The following is a 21,037-nucleotide window of genomic DNA, read 5'->3' as shown; positions in this document are numbered from 1 at the left end:
ATATACTGTAGTTAATGTAACTGGCAGTAAGACAGAGGAAAGGGTCCCTGCAGGCAGCCTGACCTAGAATGAAGCAAAGAATTCCTAAGCTTACTCTTTTGTGGAAAAGGACTGTCCATAGGTGCTTTGAAGTGACAAAAAATAACACTAGTGCCCTTCCAACATTCTAAAAGAAATCACTGATTTCTGCAAGCACCACAGCCATGGGAGAGGATCACCCACAATCCTGCAATGAGAGAGAGAAAGAACCATTGGCTCAGTTGTGATCATGTGACGTTCAGCGTCATATACTACTCTTATTGCAAGACATGGCTCGTTTTTCAAGTTAAAATGTGCTAGAAATGTTTGGTCATCGGTGCACCTGGGTGGCTCAGTCAGTTAAGCATCTGACTTCGGCTAGGTCATGAACTTGTGGTTCATGAGTTTGGGCCCCATGTCAGGCTCTGTGCTGATAGCTCAGATCCTGGAGCCCGCTTTGGATTCTGTGTCTCCCTCTTTCTCTCTCCCCTCTCCCACTCATGCTCTGTCTCTCTTCTCTCTCAAAAAATGAATAAACATTAAAAAAAATTTTTTTTAAAAAGAAATGTTTACTTGTGGAACACTAAGAGAAGAAGTTACTCAGAATCTAAGGTTTTACTGTACTTGTATCTTGAAGTTGCCTTATAGCTCACTAAACCTGTTTATTAATTTGTTCCTTTTTTTTCTTTTAGACAGTTTTTATTGCTGTCTTTAATTTCATTAATTTTTACAATATCTAATTTGCTGTTAATCTCATCCAGTAATAGTGTATTTTCCATAACTAGAAGTTAAAAGTGTGTTTTTTTTTTAATCTTCCATGCCTTTACTTAACATTTTGCCTCTACCTTTTTGAGGGTATGTAATACAGTTAAAATAACTTTTAATGTCCTTATTTGCTAATTCTGTCTTTTTAGATAGATTGGATTGGTTATGATTCCTTTTCACTTTCCCTCTACCCATTGCTCTTTTTCTTTCTCTCCTTTTGCATGTCTGGTAATTTTGTATTAGTCACATTGCATTGTGAATTTTACTTTTTTGGGTGCTTGATGGTTTTGTACTCCTATAAATACTCCTGAACTTTGTTCTGGGATGCAGTTGAATTATTTGGAAACAGTTTGATTTTTCTCAAGATCTGCTTTAAGTACTACCTTTCTAAATTCTCTGAATTATGAAATTTTCCATCTGATGGGAACACAAACTATTCCTGGTCCTGTGTGATCTATCTATGGTTTGTTTCCTCTTCCCTTTTCTGTTTGTCCTCCCCCATCTCTGGTCTCAGATTCTGTTCATATGCATTTGCTGATCATTACTCAGCTGAAGACTCAGGAGGATCTTCAGATCTTTAGAGCTTTCTATCTGTGTAGCTCTCTCTGGCACTTTGCCCTGTGAACTGTAGCCACCTTGATGTCCCTGGACTGACAGCTTCATCTCAATTCACATAGACCACCAGACTCCACTTGGGTTCCATCTCCCCACACCACTCTAAGGAAGCCGTCCAGGCACAACTGTCACAAAGGCTCACCTTGTCTATGTCCCATCTGTCAATGATTATTGTCCCGTGCTACTTGATGTCTAATGTCTGAAACTCAATTTTTCATATATTTGTTTGGTTTTTAGTTGTTTTATGTAGGAGGGTAAATCTAGTATGTGTCACTCTTGCCTAAAATGCAAGTCCATCATAGGTTTGTTTTTTTTTTTTTTCAATGTTTGTTTATTTTTGAGACAGTGCAAGTGGGAGAGGGGCAGAGGAGGACAGAGGCTCCAAAGTGGGCTCTGTGCTGACAGCAGGGAGTCTGATGTAGGGCTCAGACCCATGAACTGCAAGGTTATGACCTGAGCTGAAGTTGATTGCTCAACCATCCAAGCCCCCCAGTGCCCCCATCATAGTTTTTTTTTTAAGATTGTGTCTGATAACTCCAATATCCAAATCTCCTGGGAGTTCTGTTTTGTTTTTTTTTCCTTTTTCTTTTGGTTTTCAATACTTTGGTAATTTTCTTTCTTTCTTTCTTTCTTTCTTTCTTTCTTTCTTTCTTTCTTTCTTTCTTTCTTCCTTCCTTCCTTCCTTCCTTCCTTCCTTCCTTCCTTCCTTCCTTCCTTCCTTCCTTTCCTTTCCTTTCCTTTCCTTTCCTTTCCTTTCCTTTCTTTTCCTTTCCTTTCCTTTCTTTTCCTTTCCTTTCCTCCTTCCTTCCTTCTCTCTCTCTCTTTCAGAAAGAGGGAGAGAGTGTGCCTATGCACATGAGCGGGGGAGGGGCAGAGAGCGAATCTTAAGGAGGCTCCATGTGAATCCTGCTGCAGAGCTTGATCTCATAGCTGTGAGATCATGACCTGAGCCAAAATGAAGAGTCAGACACTTACTTGAGCCACCCAGTCACCCCACTTTGGTGATTTTCATTGAGTTCTGGAAATTGTATGAAATGGTAGAATAATTTGATAGTCTGGATGGTGTTCTTTTTCCTTACGGGTGGATTTACTTTTGTCCTTGAGCAGGTAGTCACGGTAGGAGCAGCTGACCATAATCTAATCAAGGATTTATCTCCTTTTGTGTGGTGTTCATTGGGTTGGCTTATTGCAGGTCATACTTACTACATTTATAGATCTTCTTTTTTTTTTTAAGTTTATTTATTTATTTTTGAGAGGAAGTATGAGCATGAGCAGGGGAGGGGCAGAAAGAGATAGCAGGAGACAGAGAGTCCCAAGCAGGCTCTGCGCTGTCAGCATGGGAGCCCTATGCGGGGCTTGAACTCACAAATTGTGAGATCATGACCTGAGCTTAACCAACTGAGCCATCCAGGCACCCCCTCCCCACCCCCCCACCATTTATAGATCCTAACTAGAATCTTGATGATTTAGCAGGGTCTTCTGTGATGGTTCCCGAATTCCTGTGTTGTTTCCCCAGCGGTGGAAGAGGGATTAAAGCTTTGCTTAGCACCTCAGCCTCTCTGCTTTCGCCTCATCTACTTGCCTTAGCTGCTTGTGATTCTGCATATTTTGCCAAAGGTAATGTGGGACCTGTCCTACCTGGTACTTCTCTTCTGAGCTCTTTGTCTCTCATCTCTTTGCTGCCTTGGTAGTTCTCTGGTGCTTTCAAATTCATTTTTGTGTTTTGTACCCAGTTTTCATCTAGTTTTTCTTTCCTTCAGTAGGGTGGTTGGTCAACAGCAAATTATTTTGTTGTTACAGGAAGCTGAAATTCAGATCTATACAAATTTTTTAATTCTACGTAAAGAATCTGCAGATAACAAACAACTTTCATGTTCCTCTTGTTCTTCCATTGTGTTGTGGCAGCACTGTGACTGCCTGCTTTTGAGGTACATCTGTAGCCCAGAACAGGTACTTGTTCCAGGCCCTTGAGGCAGCAGTGCAGGTAGGGGGAGATAATACTGACCAGAGTCACACTAAGGAACTTTCCAGGATATAGGAACTTAGGTCTGGACTCCTTGGGAGTCTTTTTTTTTTTTTTTTTTTTAAACTTTCAAGACTGCATGTGTCTCTAGAAGGTAGGCCTGGTCTGGCCTTTTCACTTCGCATACTTGGGGAAGCCTGTGACTCAGGACATCCACTTCTAAGAATCTGTCCAGACTCCCGGTTGGGGAGATCTCTCCAGTCCTAGACATCATGCTCTGGCGACTAAGTGTATGCTGACTCACCACTGCTACCATCTGCCCCGGGCCTTTCCTCCTCATTCTTCAAGCCCACAATACAGCTGGCATATTGGGTGTTGTTTCTCGATAGATTTCAAGCCAAGGATATATGTGGTTCAGAAGTATTGTTGCTATAGTTCTGGTGATCTGGATTTTCTTCTGAGTCTTTGGCTCTTTTGAAAATATCACTGGGAACTTACATGTATTCAGTTGCACCTTTAAGGATATCAGCTTTGCTGTGCTTCCTGCTCTGGGGAAGAAATAGCACAAGTGCCTTCAGTTTGGCAAAACCGAAGTTCAGATTTTTTTATCCACTCATACTCTTTGGTGTTGGCCACGTGCTCCTGCTCCAGCACCAGTTGGAGGTAACCACTTGAACTGGCAGATGGTGGCCAGCTAGGGCAGCGGCTCAGACTGCTCCCACAGCATGTCCTCCAGCACCTTTGCCTGCTGGGCACCCAGGAGAGTGGGTGCAGGGGCCTTGGAGGGCGGGGGGTCCTCCTTGGTAGTTTTTAAATGATCTATAAATCAGGTGCCTTTAGCTGTAGGGTCACACATTAGCCTTTTCTAGTTTGTGACATTTTCTGACATTTTGAAGGCTTCCATTGAGTTTGAGTCTAGTTTGAGTAAGCTTTCTTCATGTTTTTCCATGAAGAGTGGTAGACCATGTTGCTGAAATTCTGGATCAGGTTCTTCTGATTTTCTTTTTTTAGAATTTTTTAAAATTAACATCCAAGTTAGCGTATAGTGCAACAATGATTTCCAGAGTAGATTCCTTAATGCCCCATACCCATTTAGCCCACATCCCCCCTCCCACAACCCCTCTAGTAACCGTCTGTTCTCCATATTTAAGAGTCTTTTATGTTTTCTCCCCCTCCCTGTTTTTATATTACTTTTGCTTCCCTTCCCTTGTGTTCATCTGTTTTGTGTCTTAAATTCCTCATGAGTGAAGTCCTATGATATTTGTCTTTCTCTGACTAATTTCATTTAGCATAGTACCCCTAGTTCCATCCATGTAGTTGCAAATGGCAAGATTTCATTCTTTTTGATTGCCGAGTAATACTCCATTTGTGTGTGTGTGTGTGTGTGTGTGTGTGTGTGTGTGTGTGTGTACGTACATACATACATACACACACACACACACACACACACACACACACATCTTCTTTATCCATTCATCCATCAATGAACATTTGGGCTCTTTCCATACTTTGGCTATTGTTGATCGTTCTGCTAGAAACATTGGGGTGCATATGTCCCTTTGAAACAGCACACCTGTATCCCTTGGATAAATACCTAGTAGTGCAGTTGCTGGATCGTAGGGTAGTTCTATTTTTAATTTTTTGAGGAACCTTCATATTGTTTTCCAGAGTGGCTGCACCAGTTTGCATTCCCACCAGCAGTACAAAAGAGATCCTCTTTCTCCACATCCTTGCTAACATCTGTTGTTGCCTGAGTTGTTAATGTGAGCCATTCTGACAGGTGTGAGGTGGGATCTCACTGTGGTTTTGATTTGTATTTCCCTAATGATGAGTGATGTTGAACATTTTTTCATGTGTCAGTTGGCCATCTGGATGTCTTCTTTGGAGAAGTGTCTGTTCATGTCTTTTGCCAATTTCTTCACTGGATTATTTGTTTTTTGGGTGTTGAGTGTGATAAGTTCTTTATAGATTTTGGATACTAACCTTTTATCTGATATGTCATTTGCAAATATCTTCTCCCATTCTGTCGGTTGCCTTTCCATTTTGCTGATTGTTTCCTTTGCTGTGCAGAAGCCTTTTATTTTGATGTGGTCCCAATAGTTCATTTTTGCTTCTGTTTCCCTTGCCTCCGGAGATGTGTTGAGTAAGAAATTGCTGCAGCAAAGATCAAAGAGATTTTTGCCTGCTTTCTCCTCGAGGATTTTGATGGCTTCCTGTCTTACATTGAGGTCTTTCATCCATTTTGAGTTTATTTTTGTGTATGGGGAAGAAAGTGGTCCAGGTTCATTTTTCTCCATGTCACTGGCCAGCTTTCCCACCACCACTTACTGAAGAGACTGTCTATCCATTGGATATTCTTTCCTGCTTTGTCAAAGATTTAGTTGGTCATATGTTTGTGAGTCTATTTTTGGGTTCTGTATTCTGTTCCATTGGTCTGAGTGCCTGTTTTTGTGCCAGTATGATTTTTTTTTTAATGTTTATTTTTGAGAGAGAGAGAGAGAGAGAGAGAGAGAGAGAGAGAAAGCATGCATGAGTGAGGGTTGGGGGCAGAGAGAGAGGGAACAGAGGATCCAAAGCAGGCTCTGCACTGACAGCAGAGAGAGCCTGGCATGGGGCTCGAACTCATGAACTGTTAGATCATGACCTGAGCTGAAGTTGGATGCTTTATTGACCAAGCCACCTAGGCGTCCCAAGTTCTTCTGAATTTTTTAAAGATAGTACTACATTTAGCTCTTTTTGGTAATTGTGGTAAGTGTAACTCCAGAGTCAAGTAGCTTTCAGAATGTTAACAGCTTGTGCAGCTGTCCACCCTCTCGGTGACCCTGATGTCTACTCTAGGGAAGTCTAGAGTGAGGACAGGTAAACAAGAGAGGAGGGAAACTCAAGTGGAGGCTGAACATGTACAATACTAGTTTTGAGGCCATCACTAACTTACTGGAAATCACTTACATGTTATTCATTTACTCTGAGACTTCTGATGTGGAAGGTGATGAGACATAAGGTTTCAGGAATCTTACAGGCTATAGAAGACTCCCACAAGAAGATAATTATAAAACCATGATAAATACAGGACAGAAAGCTTGACCTATTATATTATCTTTTCTTTAAGACGGTCTTAGCCAGCTTGGCAGGATCAGGGAAAACATCCTAGAATAGCTGACTACTGAGTTAATGATATTAGCCAGGAGAAAGTGGAGTTAAGGACATCACAGGAAAAGGGGACATGGAGAATATAAAGTATACGGTGGAAGTCTCCCTTTCATCCCCCTTTTCCCGTTATACCTCCCAGCATGCACACACGTATGCATTCATACACAGGGTTATTAGTTTCTTTTATACACCTCTGGAGTCCTTCCATACATATGTAAATACAAATATAGTTTCTTATTCCACACCGTATTTAAAAAAATTTTTTTTTAATGTGTATTCATTAAATATCTCTCAGAGAGAGATAGAACATGAGCAGGGGAGGGACATAGAGAGAGGGAGACAGAATCTGAAGCAGGCTCCAGGCTCTGAGCTGTCAGCACAGAGCCCAACGCAGAGTTCGAACCTACAAAGTGTAAGATCATGACCTGAACTGAAGTCAGGACACTTAACCAACCGAGCCACCCAGGTGCCCCTACACCTTATTTTTAATTCAAAAGATAGTGTATTATGTACAAATTTCTGCACTTTGCTTTTTTTCCCATGTAACATTGTACTGTGGAGAGATTCTAAATAATAGATAGTTCTCTTATCACTGTAATTTTTCCTCCGTCCTTCCCTCTCCCTCCTTCCCTCCTTCCCTCCTTCCCTCCTTCCCTCCTTCCCTCTCCCTCCTTCCCTCCTTCCCTCTCCCTCCTTCCCTCCTTCCCTCTCCCTCCTTCCCTCCTTCCCTCTCCCTCCTTCCCTCCTTCCCTCCTTCCCTCCTTCCCTCCTTCCCTCTCCCTCCTTCCCTCCTTCCCTCTCCCTCCTTCCCTCCTTCCCTCTCCCTCCTTCCCTCCTTCCCTCTCCCTCCTTCCCTCCTTCCCTCTCCCTCCTTCCCTCCTTCCCTCTCCCTCCTTCCCTCCTTCCCTCTCCCTCCTTCCCTCCTTCCCTCTCCCTCCTTCCCTCCTTCCCTCTCCCTCCTTCCCTCTCCCTCCTTCCCTCCTTCCCTCTCCCTCCTTCCCTCCTTCCCTCTCCCTCCTTCCCTCCTTCCCTCTCCCTCCTTCCCTCCTTCCCTCTCCCTCCTTCCCTCCTTCCCTCTCCCTCCTTCCCTCCTTCCCTCCTTCCCTCCTTCCCTCCCCCTCCTTCCCTCTCCCTCCCCCTCCTTCCCTCTCCCTCCCCCTCCTTCCCTCTCCCTCCTTCCCTCCTTCCCTCTCCCTCCTTCCCTCCTTCCCTCTCCCTCTTTCCCTCTCCCTCTTTCCCTCTCCCTCCTTCCCTCTCCCACCTTCCCTCTCCCTCCTTCCCTCTCCCTCCTTCCCTCTCCCTCCTTCCCTCTCCCTCTCCCTTCCCATTTTCGAGAGAGAGAAAGAAAGAATCTCAACTAGGTTCCATGTGTGTAGCCCGATGAAGGGCTCAAGGCACCCCTGTAACTTATTTAAGTAGTACTCTATTGATGTTCAGTCTATGACAAACCACTGCTACAGTGAATAACCTTGTAGATTGTTTTGCATCCTTTCTAATGTATATGTAGGTCAAAAGGGTGTATGTGTTTATAATTTTGACAGATGATAGTTGGCAACTTTTTTCAACAATGAAATTCAGAATCAACTTATCTGGTCCTGGCATTTTTATCATGATCATGTTGTTTTATAAATTAGGGTGATTTGTAGGATACTTTTTTTTTTTTTTTTAATGTTTGCTTATTTATTTTTGAGAGAGAAAGAGAGCACAAGCAGGGAGGGGCAGAAAGAGAGGGAGACACAGAATCCGAAGCAGGCTGCAGGCTCTGAGCTATCAGTGCAGTGCCCAATGTGGGTCTCAAACTCACAAACTGTAATATGACCTGAAGTCAGATGCTTAATCAACTTAGCCACCCAGGCTTCCCTATAGGATGTCTTTCCATTTGTTTTTTTGTAGAAGTCCTATATACTTCTTGGTAGATTTATTCATAGGTATTTTACCTTCTGGTTCTTCTTATGAATAGAATCTTCTGTTACTTTTTCATCTAATTATTGTATACATGCAAATTGTTTTGCATATGTTATTTTGTGCTTTGTTCTCTGTTATGCTATAAACTTTTTTATGTAACTGTTTTATTGAGATATAATTCTCATATCCTATAATTCATTAAAGTGCACAGTCAATGGGTTTTCGTTTATTCACAGGTGTGCAACCATTATCACATTCACTTTTAAAACATTTTTAGCACCCCAAAAGAAACCCTATACTCATTAGCAGTCACTTCCCATTTCCTTCCGGTCCCCTAGCCCTAGGTAGCCAGTAGTTTATTTTCTACATCTATAGATTTGCCTGTTCCAAACATTTTCTTGTGGTCTTTGTGACTGCCTTCTTAATACTTAGGGTAATGTTTTCAAGATTCATCCGTGTTGTAGCATGTATTAGTACTTCATTCCTTTTAGTGGCTGAATAATGTTCCATGTGTGGATATCACACATGGAATTGTATTTATTTATCTGTGTAAAAACACACTCCTGTGTGTCTTGTCTACTCAGTACTCTACTACAATACTACTTTACTTCAACACTGGATGTGCTGGTTTTCTACACTTAAAGCAATTCTGTGACACCACCTCAGCTGGGTGTCCTATAATTGAACTCAATTCTGACACTAGTGTCGGGTACCACAAGTTAAGGGTTCAGTCCCATGGAACTGCTCCCCTCAACTTCAGACACTAGTCACAAGTCCAGGTTATCTTGTGCTTTCAGTTGAGGAGCTACAAATCCAGAGGTTCCCAGGATCATCCTCTCCTTGGGTTTAATTAATTTGCTATTATCAGCTCACAGAACCAGGAGAAGAGTTTACTTACTAGATTACTGGCTTATTATAAAACCTCAGGAACAGCCAATGGAAGAGATCCCATAGAGCAAGGTGTAGGGAATAGGTAAGAAACTTCCATGCTCTTTCCAGACCCCTCGCCTTCCCCATACCTCCCTGTGTTCCCTACTCTTGAAAGCTCAGAACTCCGTACTTAACAGATTCCCTCAGAGGCTTCGTTAGGCACGGTTGATTAAATCTGGTGATTGGTACAACTTCTCCCCCCTCTCTTCTCCCTGGTGGTTGGGGATGGGGGCTGGTGGGAACTGAAAATTTCAATTCTCTAATCCTGCTTGGTGTCCCTGGCAACAAGTCCCCATTTATGGGGGCATTAAAAAAGTCACCTCATTTAAGGTTAAACTCTGGTGTCCTTGAAAGGAGCACCTGTAATAAAAGACACCTTTACTGTTTTAATCACTTCAGAAATTCCAAGGATTTTAGGAGCTCCATTCTGGAAACAGAGGTGAAGATCAAATGTATATTTTTTGTTATAAATCAAAGCATCACAGATTGTTTCTACTTTTTGGCTCTAAGAATAATACTGCTGTGAACATTTGTGTACAAGTTTCTTTGTGGGCATTTTCATTTCTGTCAGGTAGGTACTTAGGAGTGGAATTACTAGATCATATGGTAAATGTTTAACTTTTTGAGTAACTGCCAGACTGTTCTGAAAGTTTCTGCATCATTCTACATTCTAAACCACCTTGTACAAGTGTTACAATTTCTCCACTCCTTGGCAACAATTGTTACATATGTGTTTTTGATTTAGCCATCGTAGTGGGCATGAAAGAAGCATTGTGGCTTTGATTAGGGTTTCCTTGATGGTTCATGAAATTGAGCATCTTTGCGTGTATTTATTGACCATTTACTTATCTTCCTTGGAGATGATACAAGCTTTTGATAGAAAAAGTATGTAATGAGTGGATGGGGGAAATGTACAATGATGGTCTGTTTCACTTTCATTGTAGGCAATCAAGTTTAAAAGCAAAACATGCAGTTAAAACTAAGATTTGTAACCTTTAATGTTTTTAGAATCTGTTAATCTTAGATCAGTTTTAGAAAATCTTTTATAGCAAACAAAAGTTCTATGGTTCCATCATTTTTTAATTTTTTTCTTTTTTTTTTTTAAATCACATTAAGGAATCATGTGTAGTTTAATTTTGTTTCCTGTTTTTTTTTATATTAACACGAATGTGATATAATGGTAGTTACACCAGGTGATGGGATTTGGTATTTTTAAACAGTGTTGAATTATATAATAAGCATGTTCATTTAAAAATAAATTTATTAGGGGCGCCTGCGTGGCTCGGTTGAGCGACCAACTTCGGCTCAGGTCATGATCTCACGGTTTGTGAGTTCAAGCCCTGCATCGGGCTCTGTGCTGACAGCTCAGAACCTGGAGCTTGCTTCTGATTCTGTATCTCCCTCTCTCTCTGCCCCTCCCCCACTCATGCTCTGTCTCTCTCTGTCTCAGGAATAAATAAACGTTAAAAAAATTTTTTTAAATAATAATAAAAATAAATTTATTAACAGGGCACCTAGCTGGCTCAGTCATTTGACTCTTGATCTTGAAGTTGTGAGTTCAAGCCCCATGTTGGGTGTGCAGATTACTTAAAAATAAAATCTTAAAAAAATGAAGTTAGAAAAGTGCAAAAGGTGTAACCGGTTCGGATGTTACTGACTGAGCTTCGCAACAAACACTTCCTTTTATTAAGGTCAGTTAACCAGATGGTGGAGCCCCTTAGTGGTAGAGCACAGACTATTGTGAGTCCCCTTACCTGAGTTCAGCCCTTTCTTCATCTGCATCACACCACCTCCACTGTCATTCTGTTTTGAGCCTGATATTCTCACCTTTCTTTGTTCTTTTGCCTTTTTTCTAATACTCACCTCAGTCTTTGCATTCTCAGGTTCTAGGCTTTTTACCTCCAGGCCTAATCTTCTTTTACTTAAACTAGATCTCTTTAATTTGAACAAGCGACATTCTTTACTTGCATTTAAGACCTGAATTCTTTCCCACCAAAGTTTGATGAGGGTACCTTTGCAGATGTGTTTTCCTTCACGGATTGAAACTTCCATTTGTTAACTCACATGCCCTGTTAAGGCCGTTTCCTTCCCCATCAACTTTGCTATTTTTAAATTAAGCACTATCAATGGATTTAATCTGCCAAATGTTCTCCTTAGTGCCCTTCATGTAATTTAATCGGGTCTCTCTTCTTCTTCTTCTTAATCCAATTTGCCATTCTCACAGCACAGTCCTCTTCCTTTTGTGAAGTTTACCTTACCATGACCCCGAAATCCTGGTCTTTAACTTCATCAGGAGTTGTGAGTGGGGAAAATTTCAAATGGCCACCGTTTCCAGTTACAGTGGATTCTTGTTATTCACAGTAGTTATGCTCTATATGGTCACCTTGAGCATGGAATTAGCAAGTACTGAAGCATTGCTCCGAGAGGAGATACATGGTTAGGTTCCTGTGAACCTCTAGTCACAACACTTTTCATCAACTAGTCAATACATAAGCTTGTTTTATGTGTGTTTATGTTTAAAGACACCTTATTTAATGTATATTGTCAACTCATTAACCTTGAACTCTTGGACACTAACAAATGCCTGAGGGAAACTTAGCTCAAACACTAGACACCTCATAGCCTTGCAGCTGGCATTTCAGCCCCATGCTTTGGGGCCATTTAAAACCTCAAATTCACCCACAAAAAGCACAAATACGCAAAAAACAAATATGCAAAAACAAATATAGCACTAAATTATGAAGAAGACACTTGTTCGCATTGTGAAAAGTGGAGCAAGAAGCCAGAGTGTTACCTTGTTGGACCTCATCTGGGAACTGTTCTGGGTGACTACAGTTTTTTGCTTCTCTGTGCATGTTTGTGAATGAGTGTAACAGAAATACAAGAATTGCATTTGGAGTTACAAGTAAACTGGAGGGGATAGGGGAATTCACAGATACAGAATCTGGGAATAATGGAGATAAGTATAATTCCCTTTTCTTCTAAAATGTCAGTTTTAAAGATTCAAGTCAAGATGTTTTCTTCCTTGCTTTCTCTAAATCTGCAAATGTAGAGGTAGCAATTTTGATTTCTTCATAGGGATGTTAATTATACCTGGTCCCTAGAGTTTGCTAATCGCCCCTCTGATTTGAGGGAACACTAGTTAGATTCCCCCTGTCTCTTAGTATTTAACAAATAAAAGATTCTGGATATGTTAGAATGAAATTACTTCTCAAAACACAGCTCTTAATTTAGGTCAGGATAATCTCAGCATTTCTCAAGTCACAAAGCTGCTTAAAATTGAATGCACATTTTTGGATGCAGAGGAATATGTACAATTTTATGGAGAAGTAAATAGATATCCTCAGAATTTCAAAAGGTGACTCTCTTTTATTCTCAAAAATTAAGAACCTTAATTTCTTAGGTTACATAGTTCTACCAGTAGAGTTTTAATCTAATTGAGGAATTGTGATGGGGCAAAGGATATTCACATTTAAATTTTTTAGTAGCTATTTCAGGATTGGTTTCAAAATATAGTTGTGTTTTTCCCCATAATTAATGAAGGTGTCTCAACCCTCTTAGCCTTGTGAATATTGGATACTAATCTTATTTTGTTATTTGCATAAGTAGAAGTGACTACTTTGTTTAAATTTGCATATGTTTTATTATTGAAATAAACATTTTTTTATAACTAACCCTTTTTTCTTGAGGACTTTATATTTACTGTTCTGTCCCCACACCAGCTTACTAGTCACTGAAAGTTGACCGAATAAATGAATGTTATCTCTCTCTCTCTGTTTTTTTTTTTTTTTTTTTTTTTTTTTTTTTTTAAGAGAGAGAGCAGGCACTCATGCAGGGAGTGGCCGAGGGAGAGGGATAGAATCTGAAGCAGGCTCCATGTCCAGCGTGGAGCCCTATGCAGATCTGTGCACGGAGCCTTATGTGGGGCTCAGTCTCACAACCACGAGATCATGACCTGAGCCGAAATCAAGAGTTGGATGCTTACCTGACTGAGCCACCTGGGTGTCCCTGAATATTATCTCTTTGGCTGCTGTACTTGTTGGCATCTCCACATTAGAGAGGTTTTAAATTTTAATGTACTCAAACCTGACAGTTTTTGGAATCTTGGGTTTGAGTTATTTTTAGAAATAATCTCTTCCATTACTTTTCTGGTTTTTTGGCATTTAGAAATTTATTTGTGTTACTTATCTGTGTATGGTAGAGATCTGATTCCTCCTTTCCCTCTCCCTTAAATCTTGTATGATTGATTTAATACATGACTCCTTATACTTGATTAAAATTTTTTTTTAATGTTTATTTTTGAGAGAGAGACAGGAGTGGGGGCGGAGAGACAGGAATAGAGAGAGAATCCCAAGCAGGCCCCGCACTGTCAGTGCAGAGTCCAGTGCAGAGTCTGAACCCACAAACCATGAGATCATGACCTGAGCCAAAATGAAGAGTTGGATGCTTAACCAACTGAGCCACCCAGCCCCTCATCCTTTCTTCTTGGTTTTCTTTCTGCCTACTTTCTTGAGAATTAATTTTGTATCCTTCCTATTAAGTTGAGGTATAAAAATGTATTTCTCAAACCCTTCTACCTTCTTTTGTTAAGTGTTATCTTGAGGCTGAAACATATGTTAAGACATGTACCCAATAAGTAGTTTGTGATATTTTAAGTGCTTTATTTATTTATATTGACTGTTAGCTGTGTGCTTTAGTTTTATGAACTGAAAAGTAAATAAATTTGTTTTACAAATAGGAAATGATGTGGTTTCTACTGTAATTATTACACAGTAAGGAAAAATACTTTCTTAGACCAAGATAGATTTTATTGCATAGCTGTATTGATTTAAGTTGACATGTAATAATCAGCATGTATGCAAAGTGAATAATGTGATATATTTGGACATCTATACATCCTTGAAACCATCACCACATTCAAGGGACATCTCTATCATTCCCCTAAATTTGTAATTCCTTTCTCTACCTCCTTCATTTCTCTGTCCCTTCCCCCAATCCCAGGTAATTGCTGTTCTGTTTTCTTTAACCATAGGATTGGTTTACATTTTGTAGAATTTTTATTTAAAAGAAGTAATACAGTATGTACTTTTTGTTGTTGTTGTTTAGTTTTGCTACTTATTTTGATATTCATCCATGCAGTTGGTTTTTAATAGTTCATACTTTTTATTACGGAGTAGTATCCTATTATTTGTATATGCCAGCATTTATTTATCCATTTCTTTGTTGATGAAAATATTTGATAATTTCTACAAATAAAGCTTTATGTACACTTCTTTATAGAGGATATAACTTTCATTTTTCTTGGGCAAATACCTAAGAATGAAATTGATCATAAGGTAGGTAAGGTTTAACTTTTTAAAAACCTCAAACTATTTTGCAAAGAGGTTGTCTCATTTTACATTCTTACTAGATATCTTTGATCCATATCCTCACCAACACTTGTCAAGTCTTTTTAATTTTAGCCACTCTTTTGGGTTTGTAGTGGTATCTCATTGCGGTTTTAATTTTCATTTCCCTAATGATGCTGATGTTGAGCATTTTTTCATATGATTATTTACCAGCTGTATGTCTTCTTTGGTGAAGTGTCTATTTAGATGTTTTTCCTGTTTTGAAAATTGGATTGTTATTACTGAGTTTTGAGAGTTCTTTATATAATTTCTAAAATCAGGTAGTTTTAGTCTTCCAGCCTCTTTTTCAGAGTTGTTTTGAATTTTATAAGGCCTTTGAATTTCCATGCAAATTTTAGAATCCATTTGCCATTTTCAGACATGCTGGCATTTTGATTGTGATTGTGTTGACTCTAAACCAATTTGGGGGAGATCTAATATCTTAACAACATTAAATCTTCTGATCTGTGAACACTGTATATCTCTCTGCTTCTTTAGGACTTCTTTACTTGCTTTCAGGGTGTTTTGTAGTTTTTAATATATTGGTCCTACACATATTTTTGTCATATTTTCCTCTACTTTGTAATTTGGTACTAATGTAAATGTTATTGTAAATATGTTTCTGATTATGCATTGCTGTATATAAAAATACAGTAGATATTTTGTATATTGATACTTTATCCTACAACCTTGCTAAACTCATTTATTGGTGGTATTTTTGTAGATTCTTAGGATTTTACATGATGATTGTGCCATTTGCAGATAACCATGACTTGACTTCTTTCGACTTTTTTTCTTATTGCACAGGCTAAAACTTCCAGCATAATTTTGATTGGGAATGGTGATAGTGGACGTATCTTGCTTTGTTTCTGATCTCGGGAGGAAAGTGTTCATTCCCTTACCACTAACCTTCTTATACATACCCTTCTTCAAGATTTAGGAAGTTCTGTTCTTAGCTTACAAGCAAGCTTTTTTTTTTAAATCAGGATTTGATTTGATTAAATGCTGATTTTTAAATGTTGATTTTGTCATATGCTTTTTTACATCTGTGTATATGATTTTCTTTTCTAAAAAAGTTTTTTGAAAAATTATTTTGAATGTTTAACAAACCTTGAATTTCCTAGCGCAAGTCTTACTTGGTCATTATCTTTTTAATCTATTGTTGAATTTGATTTGTTAAAATTTGCATTCTTGTTCATGAAGGATTTGATTTGTAGTTTTTTTGGTACTAGTTTTATCTGGTTTTGGTATCAGAGTGATGTTGGCCACATAGAATGAGTTCGAAAGGATCTTCTTGCTTTCACGTTTCTGGATCAGTTTGTGTAGAATTGTTATAGTTATTCCTTAAATATTTGGTTGTATTCACCAATGAGCCTTTCTGGTTCAAGAATTTTCTTTGTGGGAAGGTTTTTATCAAATATGTTCAGGAGTACCTGGGTGACTCAGTTAAGCGTCCTCCTTGGTTTCAGCTCAGGTCATGATCTCAAGGCTCATGAGTGCAAGCCCTGCATCAGGTTCTACGCTGACAGTGTGGAGCCTTTTTGGGATATTCATTCTCTCTCTCTCTCTCTCTCTCTCTCTCTCTCTCTCTCTCTCTCCCCCCCCTCCCTCCCTCCCCCCCCCCCCGTCTCCCCCCTCTCTTTCTGCCCCTACCCTGCTTGTGCTCGTTCTCTCTTAAAATACACTTAATTAAAAAAAAAACAAAACACTCATAATGTTGTGCAGCCGTCTCTACCATCCATCTCTGTAGCTCTTTTCATCTTCTAACTTGTCTTCTTTTTTGAAAGGTATTTTTACTGGGTTGCTAGGTTCATAGTATTTTTTTTCTTTCAGTATATTAAAGATTTTGCTCTGCTTGTCATCTCTCTCGTACTGTTCACAAGTAAAAGTCTGCAGACATTTTATCTTTGTTTCTCTGTGTAATTATTTTTCCTTTTGCAGCTTTTAAGATTTTCTGTTTATCATTTGTTTTAAGCCATTTGATTAAGATGTGCCTTCCTGTAGTTTTCTTTTTTATTCTTCGTGGAGTTTTCATGTACTTGGGGGTTCATTGAGCTTTTTGTGTCTAGGTTTATAGTTTTCATGAAAAGTAGAAAATTTTTTGCATCTCTTCATTGTCTTCTTTTTTTTTCTTTTTGGTGATAGCCCAAGATATAATTCACATAATTCATCCACTTAAATGCACATTCAGTGGTTTTGTATATTCACAGAGTTTTGCACCCATTACCACAATTAGTTTTGACAACATTTTCATTGCCTCCAAAAGAAACCCGATACATATTAGCTTTCATTTCACCTCAGCTAGCCAGACCTTGAAAGCGTTAATCTTTTTTCTGTCTGAATGAATTTGTTACTCTCTTGGACATTTCAAATAAATGGAATTATGTAATATGTGGTCACTAGCTTTTTCCATTCAGCGAATTATTTTTAAGGTTCAATCGTGCTTTAACACGTATTAATATTTCTTATGTTTAAATATACCACATTTTATTTATCTGTTGACAGACATGTGGATTGTTTCTGTTTCTTGACTCTTAAGAATAATTCTGCAGTGAGCATTTAAGTTTTTGTGTGGACACGTGTTTTTCTTTCTTTTGGGCATATTCATCGGAATGAATTGCTGGCTCATGTGGTAACTTGTATAACCTTTTTGAGGAACTGCCATACTATTTTCCAAAGTGGCTTCGTTAGTTTACATTTCCACCAGCAGTATGTGAAGGTTCTAGTTTCTCTACTCCTTGCCAATACTCTGTCTTTTTTATTATAGTCATCTTAGTGGGTATGAAGTAGCGTATCATTGTTGTTTTTGATTTGCCTTTCTCTGATGGCTGGTGATAATGAGCATCTTTTCAAGTGCTTGTTGGCCACTTGTGTATCTTCTTTGGAGAAGTGCCTGTTCTTTGCCCACTTATAAATTGAATTATTTGTCTTTTCTTACTGAGTTGTATCAGTTCTTTATATATTCTAGATATAAATATCTTATTAAATTTATGACTTTCAGATAGTTTCTCCTGTGTGAACACACTTTTCACTTTGTTGATGGTGATCTTTGAGGCACAAAAGGTTTTAATTTTGGTGAAGTACAGTTTAACATATTTTTTGTTGCTTATGCTGTTAGTGTCCTATCTAACAAACCATTGCATAATCTCAGGTCTTGAAGGTAAATGCCTCTGTTTTCTTCCAAAAGTTTTTGAGTCAGTTTTTGTATATGGTGTAAGGTAAAGGTTTAACTCTTAAAAGTTAAAACATGTGGATATCTGGTTATCTTTTGGGGTTATTTCCTAAGATATTTTTTTCTGTCCCCAACTCCCCTATTTTGGGGACTCCAATTACATATATATTAGGTTGTTTAAAGTTGTCCAAGAGTTCATGGACGTTGTTTTTTTTTAAATTTTTATTCATTTTGGGGGGGGGGGAGAGCACGAGTGGGGGCAGGACAGAGAGAGAATCCAAAGTAGGCTAGCGCAGAGCCTGAGGTGAGGCTTGGTCTCACAAACTGTGAGATCATGACCTGAGCCAAAATCGGGAGTTGGATGCTTAACCAACTGCGCCACACAGGTGCCCATGCATGTGTTTTTTTCTAGTATTTTTCTCTCTTTTCATTTTGAGTAGTTTTGTTGCTGTATTGTGAATTTTGCCCTGTTGGGCAATGCATATTTTTGTATTCCTATAACCAGTATTGAACTTTATTTTGGGATACAGTTAGGTTACTCAGAAACAGTTTAGTTCTTTTGAGGCTTGCTCTTAAACTTTCTTAGGTGAGACCAGAGCAATCTTTAGGGCTGATTTTTTTTTTTAATGTTTTTATTTATTTTTGAGAGAGAGAGAGAGAGAGAGACAGAGCATGAGCGGGTGAGGGGCAGAGAGAGAGGGAGACACAGAATCCGAAGCAGGCTCCGGGCCCTGAGCTGTCAGCACAGAGCCTGATGCGGGGCTCGAACTCATGGACCGTGAGATCATGACCTGAGTCAAAGTTGGACGTCTAACCAACTGAGCCACCCAGGTGCCCCTGATTTTATACCACTAATAAGTCCAGCACCTTGTGAGTTATGATACATTTCCTTCTGGTAGTTGGCAGCACTAGCTAGCTTCAGTTCTGTGGAAATGTGGGGATTGTTTTTACTTCTTTTGGGTGTTTTTCCTTCTGGCTCAGGCAATTTCTCACATGTTTATACTGAAAACTTGAGGGGAACTTTTTCCCATCTCCAGACTTCTTTGTTTATCTCTTCCTCTCTGGTACTGTCTCTGCCTTTGTAAATTCTGGTCATCTTGGCTTCCCTGCTCCAGAACTTAGGGGAGATCACTGTGCTGCCCTTGGGATCTCCTACCTGTTGCAGTCCAGGAAGCTGAGACAGTTGTAAGGCCTGCCTTGTTTGTGATCATTTGGGGATCACTCTTCTGCACTGGTTGAAGTCTAATCGTTGAAATTTGTTGATCATATATATTGTCTGGTGTGGTAGTTGTTCAGGTAGGATAGTAAATTTGGTCTCTGTTACTCCACCTTGATTAGAAATCTTAAGATTGCTTTTTCAGCCGATAGAAAATCAGTTCTCAAAGACTAGTGTATTTCCATTACATCTGTTTGTTTCATTCTGTCTCAGACTAGATCTTAGACCATTAAAGAGATTGGAGGAAAGTTCTTAGATGGATTGTAGAAATGATTGTCATCTTACCAAGAAGTACCAAAGTACTGATTTAATGTTACATTGAAAGAGATTACTTTCTTAGTTACTGAACCCGGGGTCTACTACTGTTTGATTATGACTTCATATCTTTGATGTTTCTGGGCAAGTATTTTTGCTTGTAAATTATTCAGTACAGCTTTTGTTTAGTTATATGATTCTTGATGCAGTTATCACACTTGAGTACACTGGTCTTAAAACTTTGTTAAGCTGAGAATATATGGTTTACCTTTTTTTTGCAGGCAGAATTCTTGTTTTCTATAGATAGGAACAGCCTCCGAGAGAGGATTTGATTTTTTTTTTGCATATCCAAATTGATCGTGGTGACATACTAGATTTATCATTACTATAAATCATTCATATCTTTCTTTCGTGTCGTAGCTGAGGCAACCTTAAAGGATAAAGTCTTAGCTGTTGTGCTCTTAAAAAACAATGATGCATTTTAAACACTGAGATTTTTTTAGTTTGCTAAGTAGAGCTTATAACCTAATCATAGCAGTACGTTGTCCTAGAATAGGTAAGCTTTCTCCTTTTAAACCCTTCCTCACAATGTTTTGAAAGATAGATTATTATTCATTGAAACATCTAAATGTTATTTGATCCAGGGATCAAATTGTAGACAACACCATATAATCCTTTCCCCATTTTTTCCTTCTCTTACAGGAAAAGTAAGAAGCTTAAGCTCATCTTTGTGGTCACTAACTCACTTGACAGCTTTGCATCTGAGTGACAATTCCCTGTCCCGCATTCCTTCAGACATTGCCAAGCTTCACAATCTGGTGTATCTGGACCTGTCCTCTAATAAAATCCGGAGTTTACCGGCAGAACTCGGAAACATGGTATCACTCAGGTGTGCAGATTCGACTTCTTTTCTGACTTTAACCCCCTACAAACAAAATAGAACACTTATTTTGCTAGGAAACTGCACTACCAATTAAATGGTATTTGAACAAGAGCAAACATAATTGTATCCCTTGTAAAGTTTTCTGGGAAAATTGAATGTCAATAAATAATAAATTAGGTAGATACATTGCCTAAAATTTGTTTTATTGCTATGTTATGTGTAATATACTTTATTCCTAAACAAAATTTTTGGATAAAGTGGGGGTAAATAAATAAAAGGCAGTTATGTTAATCCTACATACGGACTCTCCTGTTACAAACGATTGTGGTGCTTTCCCCTCTAAATTCTGGGGTACCATATTATGCTTAACACAGGGTCCAGGATACCACTGCCAAGGAATGACACCTTTTTGGCCATCCCAGGGCTTGTACGCATGATAGTAATAAAGCCTGGACTCAAAAAAAAAAGCTAGAATTAGTCACTGCATTTGGAGGACTACAGTGCGGAGTAGAGGAGTAGATAGGATATGGTGTCACACAGTTCAGTTTGGAATCCTGTGACTTTGCCATTTACAAGTTGTGTGATTTGGGGCAATCTCCTTAACTTTGCTGAGTGTTTTGTCCTCTGTAAAGTTACTGTAAAGCCTACCTAGCCAGGGCTGAGATTAGAGATACCTGAGATAATGAGTAAGAAACTACTAGCACCCTGCTGGACACATATTGTATTTAATAAATGGTAATTGCTATTTCTTTTATTATCCCTGTTTTTTTGTATGGTA

The 21,037-nt window shown here is 39.1% G+C and overlaps 1 protein-coding gene and 1 pseudogene across 5 annotated transcripts in view; one reads left to right on the top strand and one right to left on the bottom strand.

Moving 5' to 3' along the window:
* The window catches only part of CNOT6 (CCR4-NOT transcription complex subunit 6), a 75,320-nt gene that overhangs the window by 31,429 nt on the left and 22,854 nt on the right, over positions 1–21,037 (top strand). For 2 of the 5 annotated variants that reach the window (XM_011281483.3, XM_011281491.3), the window contains one exon: positions 20,079–20,265. The exons of 2 other annotated variants lie outside the window; for them this stretch is intronic. In XM_011281483.3, the coding sequence (XP_011279785.1) occupies positions 20,079–20,265 (187 nt within the window). Of the gene's footprint in view, positions 1–10,084; positions 10,232–20,078; positions 20,266–21,037 lie in introns of those variants that run through there. One more of the 5 variants, XM_045057105.1, reaches the window with a different exon arrangement.
* LOC102901570 lies at positions 3,483–9,433 on the bottom strand (annotated as a pseudogene).

This window comes from Felis catus, chromosome A1, assembly GCF_018350175.1.
Source record: "Felis catus isolate Fca126 chromosome A1, F.catus_Fca126_mat1.0, whole genome shotgun sequence".
Lineage (NCBI taxonomy): Eukaryota > Metazoa > Chordata > Mammalia > Carnivora > Felidae > Felis > Felis catus.
Note: the sequence above shows the minus strand (reverse complement) of the source record. Positions and strands in the feature narration are given on the sequence as shown.